Source organism: Spea bombifrons, chromosome 8 (genome assembly GCF_027358695.1).
Source record: "Spea bombifrons isolate aSpeBom1 chromosome 8, aSpeBom1.2.pri, whole genome shotgun sequence".
Classification (NCBI taxonomy): domain Eukaryota; kingdom Metazoa; phylum Chordata; class Amphibia; order Anura; family Pelobatidae; genus Spea; species Spea bombifrons.
The window spans coordinates 1113635-1131251 of record NC_071094.1 but is presented as its reverse complement, the minus strand read 5'-3'; the positions used below and the strand labels follow the sequence as shown (position 1 = coordinate 1131251).

Below are 17617 nucleotides of genomic sequence, written 5' to 3'. Positions count from 1 at the left end.
CCTGCTGCATCCGACGGCAGTTCTGGGGCTCAAAAGATGCAAAACGGAAATGTCAAATATTGTAAATTTCACTAAAGCCTGTATTTTTTATATTCCGGCAACCAATACGGCCTAAAAATGGAGGAAGATTAACCAAAAGAACGTTAAATATTAATATTTACGCCGCCAACGTCTGCATCGCATAAAACCTCCCCGGTCCGCGGTTTGAATGAACAGCCGGCAGGGATGAGGAGGATGATCGTGACCCTGAAAGCGCCACATGCTGGGGCAGAAAAGACAGATTTGCCCCGTGGTTTGATACGCGTTGTCGCGGTTGCGCTCACGCCGTAACACAAAGATGTGATAATTAATCTAACGCGAGGAGCTAAAAGTAGGCGAATCAGAAGCGGAGAAGCGACAGGAGATGGGAAAATAGGATACTTTCTAACTGATCACAGAGCGGGGAGGAATCAGGCGTCTCGCAATCGAGATGAGACCCGGCGGGGGAGGGAGACAGGTCCGAACACGCAAAGAGAGGAATGGAACCGGCAGGGGGGGGGTCTCGTTTTAACTCTCTGGATGCTGGATGGAAAGGAAGACCCGCCGGGCGCCGCTGCTGCTCTTACGATAATCTTCAGGCATGAGAACGACTTGACGTCATGTGACCAAAAAGTCGCCGTCATGCTTGGTAATGAAAATAGAACGAGGAGCATTTAGTTGGATAATCGGGGTGCGAGTTACAGTGAATAAGGACGGGGGGCTCTCACCGGGGATGTCGGCCAGGTTGGAAGATGACCGGCTTCTCCTGTGACCACTGACCGAACCGTCAACGGCAGAGAACTTGCTGGGGTCTGAAATTAAACGGGCAGGAAAACGTCACAGCAAAAAAACCTCTTACGAGTGTGCCGGAGAACGTGTGCGAGTATGTGTGTGAGTATCTGAGAATACGTGCGAGTATGTGCGTGAGTATGTGCGTGAGTATGTGCGCGAGTATCTGAGAATACGTGCGAGTACGCGTGTGTGAGTATGTGCGCGAGTATCTGAGAATACGTGCGAGTACGTGCGTGAGTATGTGCGCGAGTATACGTGTGAGTGTGTCGGAGAACACGTGTGAGTATGTGCGCGAGTATACGTGTGTGAGTATACATGCGAGTGTGTCTGAATACGTGCGAGTATGTGTGTGAGTATACGTGTGAGAGTATATGTGCGAGTGTAATTCCAAATAAGTCCTATAAATCATCTCCGTGACCCACATGCCACAGATAGTATTCCCAATATGAGCAGCAAGAATACACGTTACTCAAACAGATGCAACAAACGGGGGTCGATAAACTCCGGGGTCTCGGTGTAGACTCACCGGCAGCACGGAAGGTACGGGGGGGGGCGTTTCCCAAAATATAATCACCTTCGCTACACGTCGCCGTATACTCAGTCTCATTAATCAGCGCGGAAAGAGTTACTTACCCCTCAGCTGGAGAAGCGATAGAGCCATTATAGCAAGTGCAAGGAATTAAACATTATATATACATTCACTCACACACAAATTCACAGACATTCATTCACACACACACACATCGCTTTCTGGTATACAAAACGTTCTGGAAATAGTAACCGCATCTACATGCAGCTCAGACGGTTGCTTTGTTAAATTTTTACATTATTTTTCTTAGATGCTAAAAAAAAAAAAATACGGCGTTAGTAAAATAAACCGAACTCCCTTCGCTCTGCCTTCTAAGGGAGAAGTTCTGAGAGTCCTGTTTCCAGTAGTTAAGATGGCTGCCCTACGGGTAAGGTGCGTTTCCCATACGTGATCTCGGGGTTAATCTTCCTTCCTTCCTTTAACCACCATCAATCCATTAAGTTAGGGCAACTAAACAGAGTAACGCGGCTTGGGAATTACCCAGGACTCCTGCGTCCGGATCCGGCAGACACTCCACGGCCTTCTCAGCGGATCCTCCGTGATCCTCGTCGGTGGACACGGTGGACGTCTGTTTCTTGATGCTTTTACCGCTTCCGGAGGTCAGACTCGCTACCGACAGCAAAGGAATGGCCTGGCTCTCCTACAGAACAAAAAACCCGGGAGTGTGATACGGGGATCCGCCAACCAGAGCAGGACGCGGCGAGGACACTAAGAACCGGCCCTGAACTTGTTTGGGTTCTTTAAGAGGCATAACAGCGACAGCCGTCACACCTACAGCGCGTTTAACGGTTTAAACGGCTACAGATTAGAAGGACCCCAGAAAACTATGTAAAAACACAGCAGTTTTGGCGAAACTTCACCCAACAACAAAGCGGCGAGAGGCGCCTCGTCCTGAAATACTCAGATATTCTGTGCAGAAGCTTTCAGGAATATATAACATCACGGCATAAAAAAACAGTCATTAAAACCCAAACCTACCGCCGCGCTCCAGATATAAAGCATCGGCGCCATTTATTTGCGAAGCCTCATTAACCGTTTTAGAGGAAGCGACGGCTGAAATGAGACGGGGGGCACGGAGACCGCACGGATAAACACGCGTGTCCTCCTGCCGCGGAGGGGGGGGCGCTCGCTCCGATGCTCAAATTGGCAGCTTGTTCATTTTAAAGGCTAGCCGGGGACCGCTTTCCAGCAGAGAGAGAAGGGGGAGATTAATGCGTTCATTTTACAGCGGACCCGGCAGACGGAAATTACGCTTCACGTGTCAAGGAACATCGTTTTGGGGAAATATTAAACCCCAGAAGCCCCAAAGCCTAATACCCCTGTAAGTTTGCAGTCTCCGGTAACACACAAGATCCGCGTTAATCCGTACATACGAGCACACGTGGAAATAACGCTGCCGGCGGGCGTGCAAAGGACCTTCTACGTAACCCCCCTTCCTCTCACACGCCGGCGACGGCTCAATACGGAAGCTATTTCACTTTATTTATATTTTACAAATAACAGCTGGGCTGGTCCGGGGGGCAAACGACCTGCGCGCCAGAAAATAATTTAATCACCCCGATATCGCGATACTTACGGAGTTGAAGAGTTCGGTGGTCAGACCCAAGTAGTTATGTAGCGCCAGGAAAGTCACTCGCTGAAGTCGCACCATAATAATCTGCAGGAAGGTACAGTGAAGTTAGCAACAAGTGGACCCCCGCACAGCACCCGCCGGCACCCACACAGGGGACCCCCGCACAGCGCCCCGCCGGCACCCACACAGGGGACCCCCGCACAGCGCCCCGCCGGCACCCACACAGGGGACCCCCGCACAGCGCCCCGCCGGCACCCACACAGGGGACCCCCGCACAGCGTCCCGCCGGCACCCACACAGGGGACCCCCGCACAGCGTCCCGCCGGCACCCACACAGGGGACCCCCGCACAGCGTCCCGCCGGCACCCACACAGGGGACCCCCGCACAGCGCCCCGCCGGTACCCACACAGGGGACCCCCACACAGCAGACCCCCGCCGGCACCCACACAGTGGACCCCCTCAGACACAAAGAAACGTATAGAAGCCCCCCCAGCATTTAGAGACATAAAAAAAAATACACATGGCACCCGCCGGCATAAAGACAGCGCACTCCGTGATATAAATCATCCAGCAGCGGGGACGGCGCAGCTAGAGAGACGCAGGGAGTCTGACAACGCTGGTAAAAGAGAACACTTCCCATTCCGCCATCACACCGTCCACCTCGGCCCCCTGCTGCCCGCGATGAACGTCTCATTTGTTGTGCGCGGACCTGCAAGTACACTTCAGCCTTATTTTTGCCGGCACATTTATTTCCAGCCGCAGGGGGTTTTACAGGTAAAAGCATGGATTTTCTTGCGGGGCGGTTACCTGGACGACCCGGACGAGCGTCTCCGGGTATTTGGCAAACACGTCCTGGAAGGCGTTGGCGGGAAGCCGCAGGACGGTGGAAGCGGTGGCCGCTCTGGCCGAAACGGTTTTATAAGGAGCCGGGTGTCCCTGAGAGATGGAAAACGGGGAAAATTTCATAAAGTTTCATTAAAGTTAATTTAATTCCAGAAATTAATTTAGCACGCGGGCCACGGACTACACACTTATCAGATAATCGTGGCATCTTATAAACCGGGTAAGGACCGAGCAGAACCGGATGAGACTGATGTGTCAACGTGACAATGCACTGAAACTGTAACTGAAAGGGTTAAACACATCTAAATAAAAATACGGAGAGATCATCGCTCAGTGGAACCGCAGGGCGCTTCGTATAAAATGTTATATCCCCCGAGCGTCAGCATGGAGAATACGTTTCCATGGCTCATTTAATAAGTGTGAGAGGGGGGTGGGAATAATATAAAAAACACCAGAATCTAAGATATTCATTTATCAGCAGAAACAAAAAAAATTATAACTGCCAAGAAAACTCCCCGGGGCAGAAGCAGAGAACGCGAGTCCGCAGGGAGCAGACAGCCCGGAATTAAATTCAGATTGCAGGGCACGTTCTGCGCAAGACGGGGAGCGAGACAGGGAACGTATTCCTCTATCTGACCTCATCGCCGGCTCTGCACTGCACTGGCACTCAAAAGGTTAATCAATTTAAAAAAATATATATTCAACAAGGTTCCTTCACCCAAACTGCACTACAGCACTAAAAATATTCTATATAAAAAATATCTATAAGCGTGCATTCAGCCTATTGGCCAAGGGACTGATTATTTTGAAGGGGTTTTGGACACACATGGTCTGCGCTATGAAACAAATTTAAAGCAACCAATCAGGAAGAGGGAGTCGGTGCATCATGGGAATAGTCTATTCTAAGCACAAGATACATAAGCTGAATACCATTTTTTAAAACACTATTTTCCCAGTTTTGTACCATAAGTACGCAGGGTTATCGCCATCCCCGCGTCATGCATTTTATGACATCATCGTAAACACTGAACTCACGGTTATAACGTCGAGAATGCTGAGCAAACTGTGGACGCTGTCTCCAGGGGGAACCTCTTTCACCACCATCTCGTTCCCGTCCTGCAAAGCAAAACACACGTCTGTTATAGGACAATAAGCAGGGTGATCAAATAAGGGGCTTTTTTTGACCACCAAGATACAGAAGTTACCCCATATACCCTGCGCATGCTCACTTACGTTCTCCTGAATGCAGACTTCCAATATGCCGTCCTGCACCACGTAGATGCTGTTATCCAGCTGCCCCGGGCGGAAGATGTACTCCCCTTCGTGTAGCTGCACGAACACCATGTGCTTGCAAAGCTCCAGGAACAGAGGCTTCTCAAAGTGACCGAGCACCCTGCCGGAGGTCAGAGAGGGGAGAAGTCAGCCGAGCGCTGGACGGGGGGCGCTTAAAGCGTGTGTTTCCAGAAGGGCCGGTAACGAGAACGCTTCTCGATGTCGTGCAGCACAGGTCTAGTAACAGGCCGCCGGTTCTACACAGCTGCCGGGGGGGGCCGTGGTTATTGTAGCTCGTACCTGACATTTTTCAGCATGTAGAGAACTTCAGAGGGCAAGTGAGAATTCTTCACGTCAAACTCGGTGAGATCTGCTTCCAGGAGCGACGGCGGCGGCTCCTTCTTCTGCAGCGTGGGGTATTCTTTCTTAAAACGGAGTATTCTGAAAACAGAAAGAAGAAGCCGAACGCTGCGGAGATGTCCCTCGGCAACCCAACAGCTGATCCTGGTCTTTCCAACACGTTGGCAAAAGGGCGCCAGATGGGTAGGGACTCCTCTACAGTTGCCCAAATAGCAGGGTGCATTTAAAGCTGTGGAGGTAGGTTTCCCATAGAGAGGGGTCCTTGCGAGATTACTTACCTTTTGGCCAAAGTCAGGACTCGGGTTCGCTTCCTACTCCGGGGTCTGGCAACCGTACTCCCAACCAGAGTGTTTGGAAGAGTAGTGACCTGCGAGAACGGGACAGCAGCGATTATTCAGAAATTATTCAGAAGTGAATAACGGTTAATCTGTTACACCTGACTGTAAATACACATCGGGAGCAACACAGAAAAAGAGGTTCAACTCCAAAAGCTTTCAGGACCTCAGAGGTCTCTTCTTCTAGAGATCCCAAACGTAACCTTATTTATTGTTGGCCCAATAAAAGGAATCAAACTCAACTCTTGAGCCATTACAGCTTTATCCATTTTTGAGCCCGTTTTTTTATTGTATTAAAAAAAACATTAAATATCCCATTTTTACCGATAACTGACCTCTACTCGGGGCAAAGTCTGCGTCACTATCGCCACCTGCTGGCGGTAAATGAGCAACGCAAGTGGCAACATTTACCGTCATTGCAAGCACATCCAGTATCTGGCAGAAAGGTTTTCGTTACAATAAACCAGAGCCCCCACGGCGCGGCGAGACCACCTGCAACCGGCACATGCCTGAATCTGCCTTGGAGGAGATGAGGACTTACGGCTTCCGCTTACAGCGAGCGAAGTACTATTTACCTCCATGGTTTTATTTAGTGAACCCTGTGATGAAGTTCGTATTAGAAATCTACATCTTGGCAGATCTGCGCTTTCCGGGGCAGATCCCTCCTACCAAAGCTCTTCGGGTTCTCTCACAGGGGAGGAATAATGAGTCACGGCTTAATGGACGCTCCCAGCGGGGTGAGGATTTGGGAATCGATGACTCTATAACGCACCAATAGCTGGAGGTACCAGCTGGGTCGTCCTCGTCTTAACCTTTTCAGTGCCAGAGGCGAGAGGAGACTGCATTGATACAGGGCAGCTGAGTTACCCCGGGGTGGACTGGCCCCAGCGCTTCGGTTTACTGCGTGATTTTGCTTAATAGTCACTTATGCAGCGCATTCACAGACAGTATCCAGAAGTCTGGACTTCAGAAGTTGCCGTTTTGTAGTTTACAGGTTAATTTTGCCAATTCACACGATTTCAATCCCACTCAGCCTTTCAGGAACTCGGATCTGATGGTGCGATGGGCCCCCCGGGGCCGTATCGCCAGATTTAATACACTGGCGGCTGTGAGTCATTCTGCCCCACGCCAAGACCAGTGAGAGCCTGCCGGCCTCGGTCTACTTACCTGGATGACACGAGCCCGGCGCGGCAGGGCAGACCCCGGGGGTCTCCATTACGAAGGATGCAGGAGGGCTACGGCTGGGACGAGAGCTACGCTCGGCTACAGAGAATTTATTTAATCAATAAAGCTCGGGAAAGGTCAGCGAATACGTTTAAAACAACACGACCGGTACATGACATCACAGAGACACCAGAATAAGCAGAAAACATATTCCCAATAAAAGGCACCAAAGCTTGTAGAGGGGACAAGGAGACCCTCATCGCACAAACCTTCCGCATTATCTTCCGCCCGTAAAACATGACTTTGTCTCTTTTCCTGAACCGGTACCGGGGAACTTCTGGCTGCTGCTGCTCTGCAATAAGACATTAGACATTCGTAACATTCAGGGCCACATTACATTATTATAGTCCCATCTGTGGACAATATTACATAAACAGCATCTAATCAGTATAGTATAGAAAGTAATTTGCATATGGGGCTGCACATCGGGCAGAGTAAATAAGTCAAAGTCCCTTTTCTCTGGATCTCCGCTGTGAATTTTATCCGCAGAACTCGGCTGCTAATGGAAGCGGAGATCAGCCGGCTGCCAGATGGCGATTACAGCTCATTATTAAAACATTCTGCACGGTTCTGTCGGGGAGAGATTTCGTTGCTGAGATAATTGCGAGCGTCCGGCCCAAGCTGAGCCAGATCCAGTCACGTAATAAACGTAACTGGAAGGTCTGTTTATGGGTTTAGGATACTGATAATGATACGCGAGGAGTCTGTGTGAAAAGTCCTGTCCTGGCCTCTTCTGCAGCGCAAAACCACTTACGTGCCACATCCCCCCCCCCCAACCTGTTCCCAGCGGGGACACGCGGCGCCCCCAACCCACGGTGAAATCGCAGGCAAGGAAAGACTTTCTACGAGACCAATCTGACTCCAGGACCCGGTGGCTTCAACATGGAAATGCACAATATGGAGTCACAGTAGTAAATAAGGCACTTACTGGAAAGCCTGAACCTCCTGTAGACGATGAACACGATGACCCCAATAAGGGATATGGCAACCGCCGCTCCGATGACGATGCCCGTCAGCTTCATGGCCAACAAGAGAAAGAGTATATGTTAACAGCGGGCTAGTATATCGTGCCGGGTTTGATGGGTACCGGATACGCGTCACAGACCAGGTAAGCAACAAACCCAAGAACTGCGGCAGCGCCCGCCGCTCTCCCACAAGCGTCTTACCATTGTGGTCTGCAGCTTCTCCTCCACAAACTGCAGGACTCGGTTTCTCAGGTCTACGCCGATGGAGAAGGTCGGCTGAACAAAGAGGACACGAGACGGTTAGATCCCCGGCATCTGCCGGCTACATTTCAAAGCATCTTCGGTAAAATTTAGCTTTAAAGACCATTAATGTATCCTCGTGGTTATTAGGCATCTCTGTCCAAATATGCAAAGTCCGACACGCGGCTTCCCAGCAACAGCAAACGCCTATTAAACACGGCTGGAAAGCAGACGGCAGTCTGCACCGCCTCTGGGTGAGAAGGGTCTCAGAGAGAGAGCACCGAGCCCCCGATCTCACAGAGACCGCAGCCAAAACCGCACAGCGCTGACCATCAGAGAGCACAAAGAGTGTTATTTAAGAGTATTAAACACACACGTTACCTCCAGGCAGCTGCTGTTCTCATCAGCCATATCTGCAGAGAGAATAAGAGAGTTATTATGGAGGACCGGTCCGGACACACAGATAGAACGCGTATTAATCGCCCGGGCCGGTCACATCACAGCGGAGCAGAGATTTAGCATGTTGCGCGTCTGCGTTTCGCAAAAAAACAACCCAGCTAAGCAGGAACTAACCCGAGACCAAGGGCCGAGCGGCGCGCCGTTCCTCCGACCGCAGCGGCAACAGCCGAGAAACTTACCGGGGGGATAAGAATTGGCAGCACTCGCCAGAGGGGACTTGCTTGCCTTTTTGTTTAAAGTAATATATTTTATTAATAATAATAATATCTTTCTTTTTTGACCTAAATTGAACATTTACAGGGGGCAGGGGTAAACCCCGATGTGTCCGTGTACCACCCAAACCAGGTCACTGTGTGTGTGTGTGGGGGGGCAAAATTATGATACAGAGGCAGACGGCATAATAGAAAATCATCATGGAAAAGACATTACGGGTTTAACGCGATCGCCGTATCACATGACTGACCCGATCCTTTATTACAGGGAGGGACCCGAGAAGCCTGCGCTCACTCCGCGGACTTTGGGTTCAGTAAAACGATCTGCGGATCCCGATACAATAATAACAACTGTTTGCTGAGCATTCCGGGTCCCTTTAACTTATTACCCGGACATCGCTTTCTATTGTTCCTGCGCAATCGACGTTTAGACTCCAGAAGCAGGTAAATACATTTAACCATTTATTATTAATATTTTAAAGACAGCATAATAACAATAACAATAATAATAATAATAATATCTGACCCGTCTCCGCAGGGCACGGAGCTCCAGGTTATAATATTTCATCTGGGCTTTAAGACAAAAGCAAACAGTCCCCTCGGCTTTTTGGCAACGGAGCGATTAGTGGCACAAAAAAAAGGGAACCTCTCAGACAAATGTCACCAACAAAGCCGGTTACACAACCCCCGGATCCGCAGAACATCGCAGGGAACACAACGTCCCGCGGAACAGGAAAACAAACCCGAAAACAGCAGCCAAAACACGACAAGCGGGGCTGGAAAATCCCAGGAGCCGACCCCCCGGCTACTAGAATTGGCCCCTGGGCTCGGATCGATGTGCTGTTTCGCTTTGATCGAGGGATATAACCCTAGTTGGGCTCCTAGCAGCGAGTCCCGAAACGGTTAATACCCCTGTTCATACCCCCTATAGCTGCCTGGTGCTTGGAAGGTCCAACGAGTTCTCGATATTGTAAAACATGAAGCACGTTCTTTGTACCCTTCACAGCCCTCGGAAGCAGCAAGCGAAACGCGCCGGGTAATTGAGGAGGGTAAGCAGCAGGACGCCACGTTAGGAAGGAGCCGACCTACCTCTCCGAGGGACGGCATGAGTAGAGCTTGCAGGTCACACAAAGTGGCTTTAAATCCAGAGCTAGAGGTTGCAGGGACAGGGCAAGCGTTAGGGACAGAGAGACAGAAACGGCTGTTATTCAGGAGCAGAGGTCAGCGGGGGGGGCACGAAATGTTAGAGAGAAGAGCAATAAGACAAGGCGGAGAATGAATAACTCGCACGCTCACAACGACGAGGGGTTAACAAGAAAAGGTTATCAGGATCACGCAATAAAAACCCATGAAACGTAAGCTTTTCGTTACTGGCGAGGTCATACGTGTAACCAGCGGGTTGAGGCCGTGGTTTCCTCCTACCGCGCCGAGCCACGTCACACGCTCCCAATCGTCCCTTTCATCGTCAGCCGATTCCTGATTACCCGTCTGAAAGCCCCGCCGTGCCGCGGAGTCTTCCCAAAAACTCCCAAACCAGAAAGCAAAAAAGTTTCACATTTCTGCAGAATCCCCCCACGCATTTCACAAGAGAGACACCGGGTAGGTTTAAAGGGACCTCTCAGCTATCATATGACTCAGGAGGACCCTCTAACGGCTGCTAAATCGATTGTCTTTTTTAATAAAGTTTTTTTATTATTAATTTTTTTTATGGGGTTTCAATAAACTGGAAGCCCATTTATCACGCAGATCCCTCGGAAGACGCGGCTTCGTGTGGCCAAAGCCCGCAGGACGAGAAGGTCACCGAAGGAGGAACGCCACCGTGAATTATTTTGGAAGGGGACGATCCAGCCGACGGACGGGGCAGGACCACGGGCCAGATTTGCCCTCTGAAAGCCCCAACGCATTTAATATACCGAAGGGGAGAGGGCTTGTTACCCGGGTCGCACGCCTCGCCTCTTGAAGACCCAGGTCGGACAGGCTCGAGTCCAGCGAATAATCTCCCGACGCTCTGTAATTATATATCAGGGCTGGCCGGGTTTCAAGAGCGATCAAGGGCATCTCCCGCTCCCACCGGGGGCTCCCAACGAGTAGCATTAATATTTAAAGCTGTAGCCATGCGAGGGAATGAGCAGTCCGGGCTATTTGACTCCTAAACAGCACAGCAGTCGCCCGCAGGCCGTTCCATGACCCCCCCGGAAACCGGTGCAGGCAGTGCCCCGACCTTATTCCCCACCCCCGCTGAAACCAACACAGGCAGTCCACTCCCCCGCAGAGCACGTCCCCAGAGACCACACACCTTATGATGACAACATGGTCACTGTACCCCACTTCATGGTGACAAATACCACAGGCTGCCCCAACACACACACACTGACACAGGCCGTGTACACAAACATACACATTGACACACACACACACTGACACAGGCCCCACAAACACATACACTGACACGGCCGTGTACACAAACACACACATTGACACACACACACACACTGACACAGGCCCCACAAACAAAGGCCGTGTACACAAACATACACACTGACACAGGCAGTCCCCACACACACAGACAGAACACACCACAACAACAACAACAACAACAACAACAACAACAGCCTGCGCACACGGCATTCCCTGACACACACAGCGCACACCCAGTATTCGGTCACCCGGTGCGCATACTCGGCATTCGGTTATTCGGTACTCACTAACTGTCCCTCACGGCCCCGTCCCGTTTGCGATATTTCCAGTCACCCGGCTGCCCCCTCTATGACTCCGCCCCGTCCAGGCACTGTCACGTGATCGCTTCTATCGCTAATCTCTAACTGGTTACTTGAGTCAGAATCCTGTCCAATCACAGAGTTGCTGTGAAGCTGACTTTGCCCCAAGCTGCCTCCTGCTACAAGGATGAGCTCTGCAGTCACAACTGCCGCACGTAAGAGGGGTGGGGTGAACAAGAACCTCCAATCAGGGTCACGGTACAAAAGTGAAGCCAATGAACCAATCAGCGTCCGGGCGCTTTGCTTTTCATATAATTATTTACCAGAGCGAGGCCAGGCACGCGCGGAAATAGACGCTCGCGTAAGAGCAGAGCGGTGACAGCTGACAGGCGGAAGTGACGTGTTCTCCCTGCGACTGAGCGTGGAGTGTGAAGGTGAGGGGGGCAAGGTGTTTAACTATCTCTCTGCTGGGGATGACGGGTTAATTTGGAGTTACCACTGTCCTGTTTAGCATGAGCCTTTGAATATGTTGGCCCTGCAGCTCCTGAATGTCAGGCTGAGCGTGGTGGGAGTTGTAGTCCACGGAAGCTGGGGTACTGGCAGCTGCCTGCCCCTAACACCATGTGATTGCCAGTGCTGACCAGGGACTCCTGCACTATTATCTTTAGGGGCTTCATTCCTAATCCAAGGATCTTGTAATTCAGTTACAGTCTTCAGAAACCCCCCGAATGTGACATTGGGAATCAGGATAGATGGCAGCTATACCACTGAGCCTCGGCTCCTATCTTATTAAATAGTATAGGGGAGATACATTTCTAGAATACGGAATGCTGATGGAACCCTGTGCACTGTATTTATTGACTTTCATGACGTCCACGTAAATCGTATCCTAATGGAGCCGGTCACAGGACCCCTTAGGGGTAAGGGGTATTAATCAGAGCGATAGACCCCGACTCATTCATCTGCCCTCCCATCCTCCCCTGGGAAGGTGGTTACGGAGAGGATCCGGCTTGTAGACCTGAGTGCCCGGTTTTTGAGGCGCCGTTAGATATCCGGTTACTCTTCACGTCGGTCGCTTTAGTGGCAGATGTTTTATTCCGTTATACAAATGATTACATTTCAATTGTTCAGAACTGTTCATTTTTTCACCAAGTCCTCCTCCCTGATTTAATACATTTTAACTTTGCCAGAGTCGTCCTCGCGCATGTTCCAAAGATGGGAGTACTAAGCAATCTTGTACGAGGTCTGGTGCGTGGGGCCGACAGAATGGCTGCTACTACGAGCAAACGAGGACCCAAATCGTACAACAACAAGGCGAGAGGTGTCCAGAAGGCCGGCTTCCTGACCTCCAGCGGCAAATTTATCAAAGTGAGAGAAATGATTCCGGAGTTCGTGGTCCCCGATCTAACCGGCTTTAAACTGAAACCGTATGTATCTTACAAAGCTCCGCCGGGCAGCGAGGAGCCGATGACCGCCAAGAGACTCTTTACAGAAACCGTCGCCGGACAGATAGAAAAAGACATTAAAGACGGGAACTTCGATCCAGAGAACCTGCAGAAATACGGGTTTGAACCATCTCAGAAGGAAAAGCTGGTGCAGCTGTATCCTAAAAACTACGTCCAATAACATTCCGATAGGGAATTGTACGTTATCCTTCAGAAACCGCGAAGAGCCCTCCTGTAACGCAAACCTTTTCTAAATAAACGACCCGTAAAGGACTGTGCACTCCGGTGGTCTTTATTCATAAAATAGATGTCTTGTGATACAGTAACGTTTCTAGGGTGTGAAACATGATTTCATTTATAAGACTTGCTGTACAAGCTGGTGTTTAGCATCAAAGCTACGTTCTGGCAGCCATGATGAATTAACTGTTTAGGTGCCAGAAGATACAATGCATTGATGGTGCTCTAGAAAGAAAATCTTAAACCATTAAAAAAAGGTGGCTTTTAAGTCAGAAAAATCTATTTGTTGTGCATTTTTTTCATATCCCGATGATAAATGTACATTTATAAAGCTCAGGTTTCAGGATGCAGTCCCTCCAGCCAGGCTGGGCAGAGTAGCAGACCCCTTACTGGACATTGATACTTTTTTCAGCTTCCATAAGGGAAAAAAAAAGTTCCCTTTTAAACTAAATATCCCCAAGATAATTACACTGGAAAAAAAATCTTTTTAGTTTTGATAAAAGCGGACGGTAAAAGTTCTCTCTAAAACAAACTAAAATTTTGCTTTGGCATCAGACGTGAGTAACAGCCAGAGGATTCAAATCAATGCTTACTTACTCTCCATGCCACCTCTCTCCGGCGGAGCTTGCTTAAACTGCACCGTACAGGGGATTTATTCAATAGAGTAAAAATGAGGGCCCAGCAGACCCGACAGGCAGGTATCTTGTGGCTTGGCGGAAGGAGGTAGATCAATGAACCTGTAATAACTAAAACAGCTGTCTATAGCACATATGGAAAATATACAGATAGACCTTTCTCTATCTCTGCCATTATTGCTTAAGGAACCTGATTTAGTTCTTTCTAATCTGTGCATTTTGTAACCATGGTAGCTGCCCTAAGCTGGGCTTAGAACATGCGAGCCGCCTGTCAGGATATATCAGAATTAAAGTGTCCAGAATTTTCCGTCGTTAAATGCAGGTAAAACAGGCCAAGACCTGGATAAGCCACAGTGTGCTCCTTAACATACGTTATATGAAGTGTCGCAGTGTCTCTGAATAATATTTGGTCAGGCTGGAGTTGGGAGTCACTCTGTTATCAGAGATCTCTGGGATTCCCACCTCCAGACATGGAGAACGTGGTCATAAAATGAACAGGTAGCCACCAGGCTGCTCTCTGGAGTCCCATATTCGCAGGCAGTGGCCACGGCAGAGTCAGACTGGCCTTCCAGAGCAGCCGACGGAGCCTCTTTCTTCTCCGGACATGAGTCAGGCACATACTCTCCATTGTCATCCTCAATGACCACGTCAAAGCTGGCCGTCGGGGACTCATAGAAAATCTTCAGGTTCTGGGTAGCGCCGTCCATCTTGTGGACTTTACTATCTGAACTGCTCAGCCTGGATGGTCCGCCGGGCTGGGGGGGCGTCGGATCCTGGTTAGCTAGTAAGGAAGCCTGAGGACGCAGTCTGGACCAGTCTGCACCGTAAGCCAAGGAGTTGTGCAGAACGTAAGATGACAGGACGGCACATTCTTCTAACGGCGGAGAAAAGAAACAAGTATTAGATCCAACCGTAAGAAAGGAACAGCGTTAAAACTAAATAGTGCCCAAGTCTCCCTAAAGCACAGGGGTGAAAAAATAAATAGCAATGAGAACAACCAGTGAGGCTAGCGGGATACTAGCAAAGGCCAACTAGCAGAAGGTAGGCGGTTAGGGGACCCAGCATGCACCCCACCAAGAGAAGACTCCTATAAGGAAGGTATTTAGGACTCAGTATGGTCCTAGGTGTTCACCCGCTAGCTTCACCTGCAGACAGTAATTAGAGGCTGGGCCTTTATAATGTAACCTACATGAGAGGCTGCGGGTGATGCTGCTATAGACTGTATAGAGGTAATATAGGCTGTAATGATTAATGGGCTTTAGGTTTGCTCATTTGAACGTTGGAAAGCGCGTGGGCCGTCCGGTGCAGTACTTGAGACACTTCCGATGTTCAGGATTATTTTGCCCTCTCTTTACCCGGTTGGTGGTCGCTGTCCAGGATGTGAAAGCCGTTGTGCATGCAGGCTGCAAGCAGGAGGTTTCCCTGGCTAGGATGCCACTTCAGCCTCCACACACCACCCTGGACGTGCGTGTCGGACGTCGGTCTCTTCATCTGCCTCGTATCCCACAGGAGGACGTGCTCGTCGTAGCTGGCAGTGCAGAGGAAACGATATGGTTACATCCAAAGACATAAGGGATGGTCGCGGGTCTCATCCCTACAGTTAAGCCGTTACTACGTTTTAAAGGGTATCAATTTCAGGCTTCTAGCCGGGGTTGTTGCCCCCATCAGCCTCACAGACTGGAAGATAGCGACTTCTCACCTTCCTGTTGCCAGCACGTTCTCCCTGTGAGGGTTACTCTGGATGCTGCAGACTCCCATTGAGTGCCTGGTGGGGAGATCATACGTTCTAAAAACAGATTCAAACCAGGGTAACCCGCGCCTATCACCAACGAGAAAGCGGTGACCCCCCCAACCCCCCCCCCCATCATCTCCAGGTACCTTCATAGAGAGTAAAATCCAAGCACAATCTCAACAGGTCTTTCGTCCCACAGCATTATGACACTTACCTTCTGCTGGTGAATATGGGGCTGTCCGGTTGAGTTCTGGTGTCCCAGCCCTTCAGCAAACAGTCATCTCCACCTAGACCCCAAATCAATGAGAAGAGGGATCATGAGATGCGCAGCCAGGAGAACAAGAACGGCCTCGCAAAGGGCTGCTGCACCAGAGGTCCCTCTCCAACTGTTGGGACCAAAACTCCCATGGTACTCGACGGCGCATTGGAGAATTATAGTCAGGATGGTGGAGCTTGGCTGGTCAAGTGAAGACTCACGGGAGATTAGCACTTCACTCCCTTCTTAGAAAATAGCAGCACCCACCTGAGTAAACCACATCAGGGCTCCAGTAGTTGAAGGCAGCTATCCACGCCTCGTACTCATGAGCTTCCCACTGACACGAGATGTCCAGGGATGGTGCCGATTCCTCCACCAGCAGAAGGCTCAACCTACCCTTGGAGTCACTACAGACTATCTTGAGAGGGCACCCGCTGCGTAAGACGGAGACAAAAGGTCGAGCAGTCAATGTCTCACAATCCCTGCGCAGCGCTCACGTTCGAAAGAGAGAACACTGTGGTCTCACCTCTCTCTTCTCCCAGAGGACCAGTCAAGAGACAGAGCCAGACACTCGTCTCCAAGGCCAAGGCTACAGACGGGTTCCACCCTGCAGCTCTCCTACTGAAACAACAGAGCCTGAAGTCAGAGGCGCGAAGGACAAACAAGAGTTAAAGATCCTTCTGTGGATCCGTCGCGCATGATGGAATAACGAGCCATACGGTAAACCTGCGCTACGGCGCATGATGGGCACTTACCTTACCGCTTCTGAGCCGGTACAATCCCAGGGAGCTCTTTGCATCGGCAACACCCAGCGTGGGATAGTCTGCTACCGGCAAGTGGCACCTAAAATGGGTAAAACACACCGGGTGACATCATCACTGAACTCCTGGAAGTTCCTGCGAGATCTTTACGCGCCTCTCAGCAAACTGTCTGATTCGTTAACCGTGAGGCAACCGGTAGGTGCCGATCAAATGACCAAGAACCCTACGGAATGAACTTTAATTATAGCGACCGTGCGCCAGATTAACCGTAACAGTTCTGAATGCAGCCGAATTCTGGCCCTCGTTACCATTTCATGTCCAGTATGGCAGCCGTTTCCATCCTCTGTAGTTCAGTCACCGGAGAGAACGGCTGGTTTGGAGAGAAGCGATACAGATACAGGCGCCCAAGCCGCGTGTGCGGACTGTCGCTCTCCTGCTCGCCGGACTGTAACGAGAGACAGCGTGTTAGACAGCAGAGCCAGACCACGAGGCTTGCTTCAAGAAGCCATGGCAGCGTCAGGACATCTACCCACCCCGCCGTCTGGCTTTTTCAGCTGGTACGTTCCACACGCCAGGATATTACTCCAGCCGTCGAGGGGACACCACTCCGCAGCGTCGGCGCTGTACTCCGTGTCTATAACCTGCAGCGTCTGAGTCTTGCATCTCACCGCCATTTCCAAACCTCCTGAACGGGAAGGAACAACGCGTATCACCCCTGCGGCTGGCCAATGACGCGCGCCGTAATAATACTGAGTCACAAAAAAATCTAATATAAGAAAAAAAACCAGGGGAGGGGAATTCTAAGCATGTTTTTGGTTAAATTAATCTACGCTGTTATTTTTTTCCTGCTTCATGGGGTTCTGGCACACAAAGTGTTAAACACAGACCACACAAATAATACTTCGATTAATATAATTATCTGCCAAACTCAGTGATTTATTCTGATCTCAC

The 17617-nt window shown here is 50.3% G+C and overlaps 3 protein-coding genes across 7 annotated transcripts in view; 1 reads left to right on the top strand and 2 right to left on the bottom strand.

The window, feature by feature from the left end:
• PNPLA7 (patatin like phospholipase domain containing 7) overlaps positions 1–11694 on the bottom strand; it is a 31227-nt gene extending 19533 nt beyond the window's left edge. Inside the window, exons 1-14 of one of the 4 annotated variants that reach the window (XM_053473809.1) lie at positions 11589–11669; positions 9973–10033; positions 8594–8625; positions 8174–8248; positions 7936–8023; positions 7217–7299; positions 5727–5815; positions 5389–5529; positions 5050–5209; positions 4852–4932; positions 3781–3909; positions 2976–3056; positions 1880–2039; positions 747–830 (exon numbers count right to left, since the gene is read on the bottom strand). In XM_053473809.1, the coding sequence (XP_053329784.1) occupies positions 747–830; positions 1880–2039; positions 2976–3056; positions 3781–3909; positions 4852–4932; positions 5050–5209; positions 5389–5529; positions 5727–5815; positions 7217–7299; positions 7936–8023; positions 8174–8248; positions 8594–8623 (1201 nt within the window). In that variant the 5' untranslated portion in view covers positions 8624–8625; positions 9973–10033; positions 11589–11669. Of the gene's footprint in view, positions 1–746; positions 831–1879; positions 2040–2975; positions 3057–3780; positions 3910–4851; positions 4933–5049; positions 5210–5388; positions 5530–5726; positions 5816–7216; positions 7300–7935; positions 8024–8173; positions 8249–8593; positions 8626–8850; positions 8898–9972; positions 10034–11588 lie in introns of those variants that run through there. The other 3 variants (XM_053473808.1, XM_053473810.1, XM_053473811.1) reach the window with 3 other exon arrangements.
• A 232-nt stretch (positions 11695–11926) lies between these two features.
• MRPL41 (mitochondrial ribosomal protein L41) lies at positions 11927–13560 on the top strand. The gene is made up of 2 exons (XM_053473828.1): positions 11927–12034; positions 12791–13560. The coding sequence occupies exon 2, from the start codon at positions 12816–12818 to the stop codon at positions 13224–13226; it is 411 nt and encodes a 136-aa protein (XP_053329803.1). The 5' UTR covers positions 11927–12034; positions 12791–12815; the 3' UTR covers positions 13227–13560.
• Positions 13561–13999: 439 nt separating this feature from the next.
• Positions 14000–17340, bottom strand: DPH7 (diphthamide biosynthesis 7). Of its 2 annotated transcripts, none has more exons than XM_053473821.1 (9): positions 17200–17340; positions 16975–17111; positions 16661–16748; positions 16432–16523; positions 16173–16339; positions 15864–15936; positions 15617–15682; positions 15273–15445; positions 14000–14791 (listed from the first exon to the last, which is right to left on the bottom strand). In XM_053473821.1, the coding sequence occupies exons 1-9, from the start codon at positions 17338–17340 to the stop codon at positions 14346–14348; spliced, it is 1383 nt and encodes a 460-aa protein (XP_053329796.1). In that variant the 3' UTR covers positions 14000–14345. The 2 variants fall into 2 exon arrangements, with proteins under 2 accessions (XP_053329796.1, XP_053329797.1); XM_053473822.1 differs by having other exon boundaries at positions 14000–14788.
• Between the last annotated feature and the right edge of the window lie 277 nt (positions 17341–17617).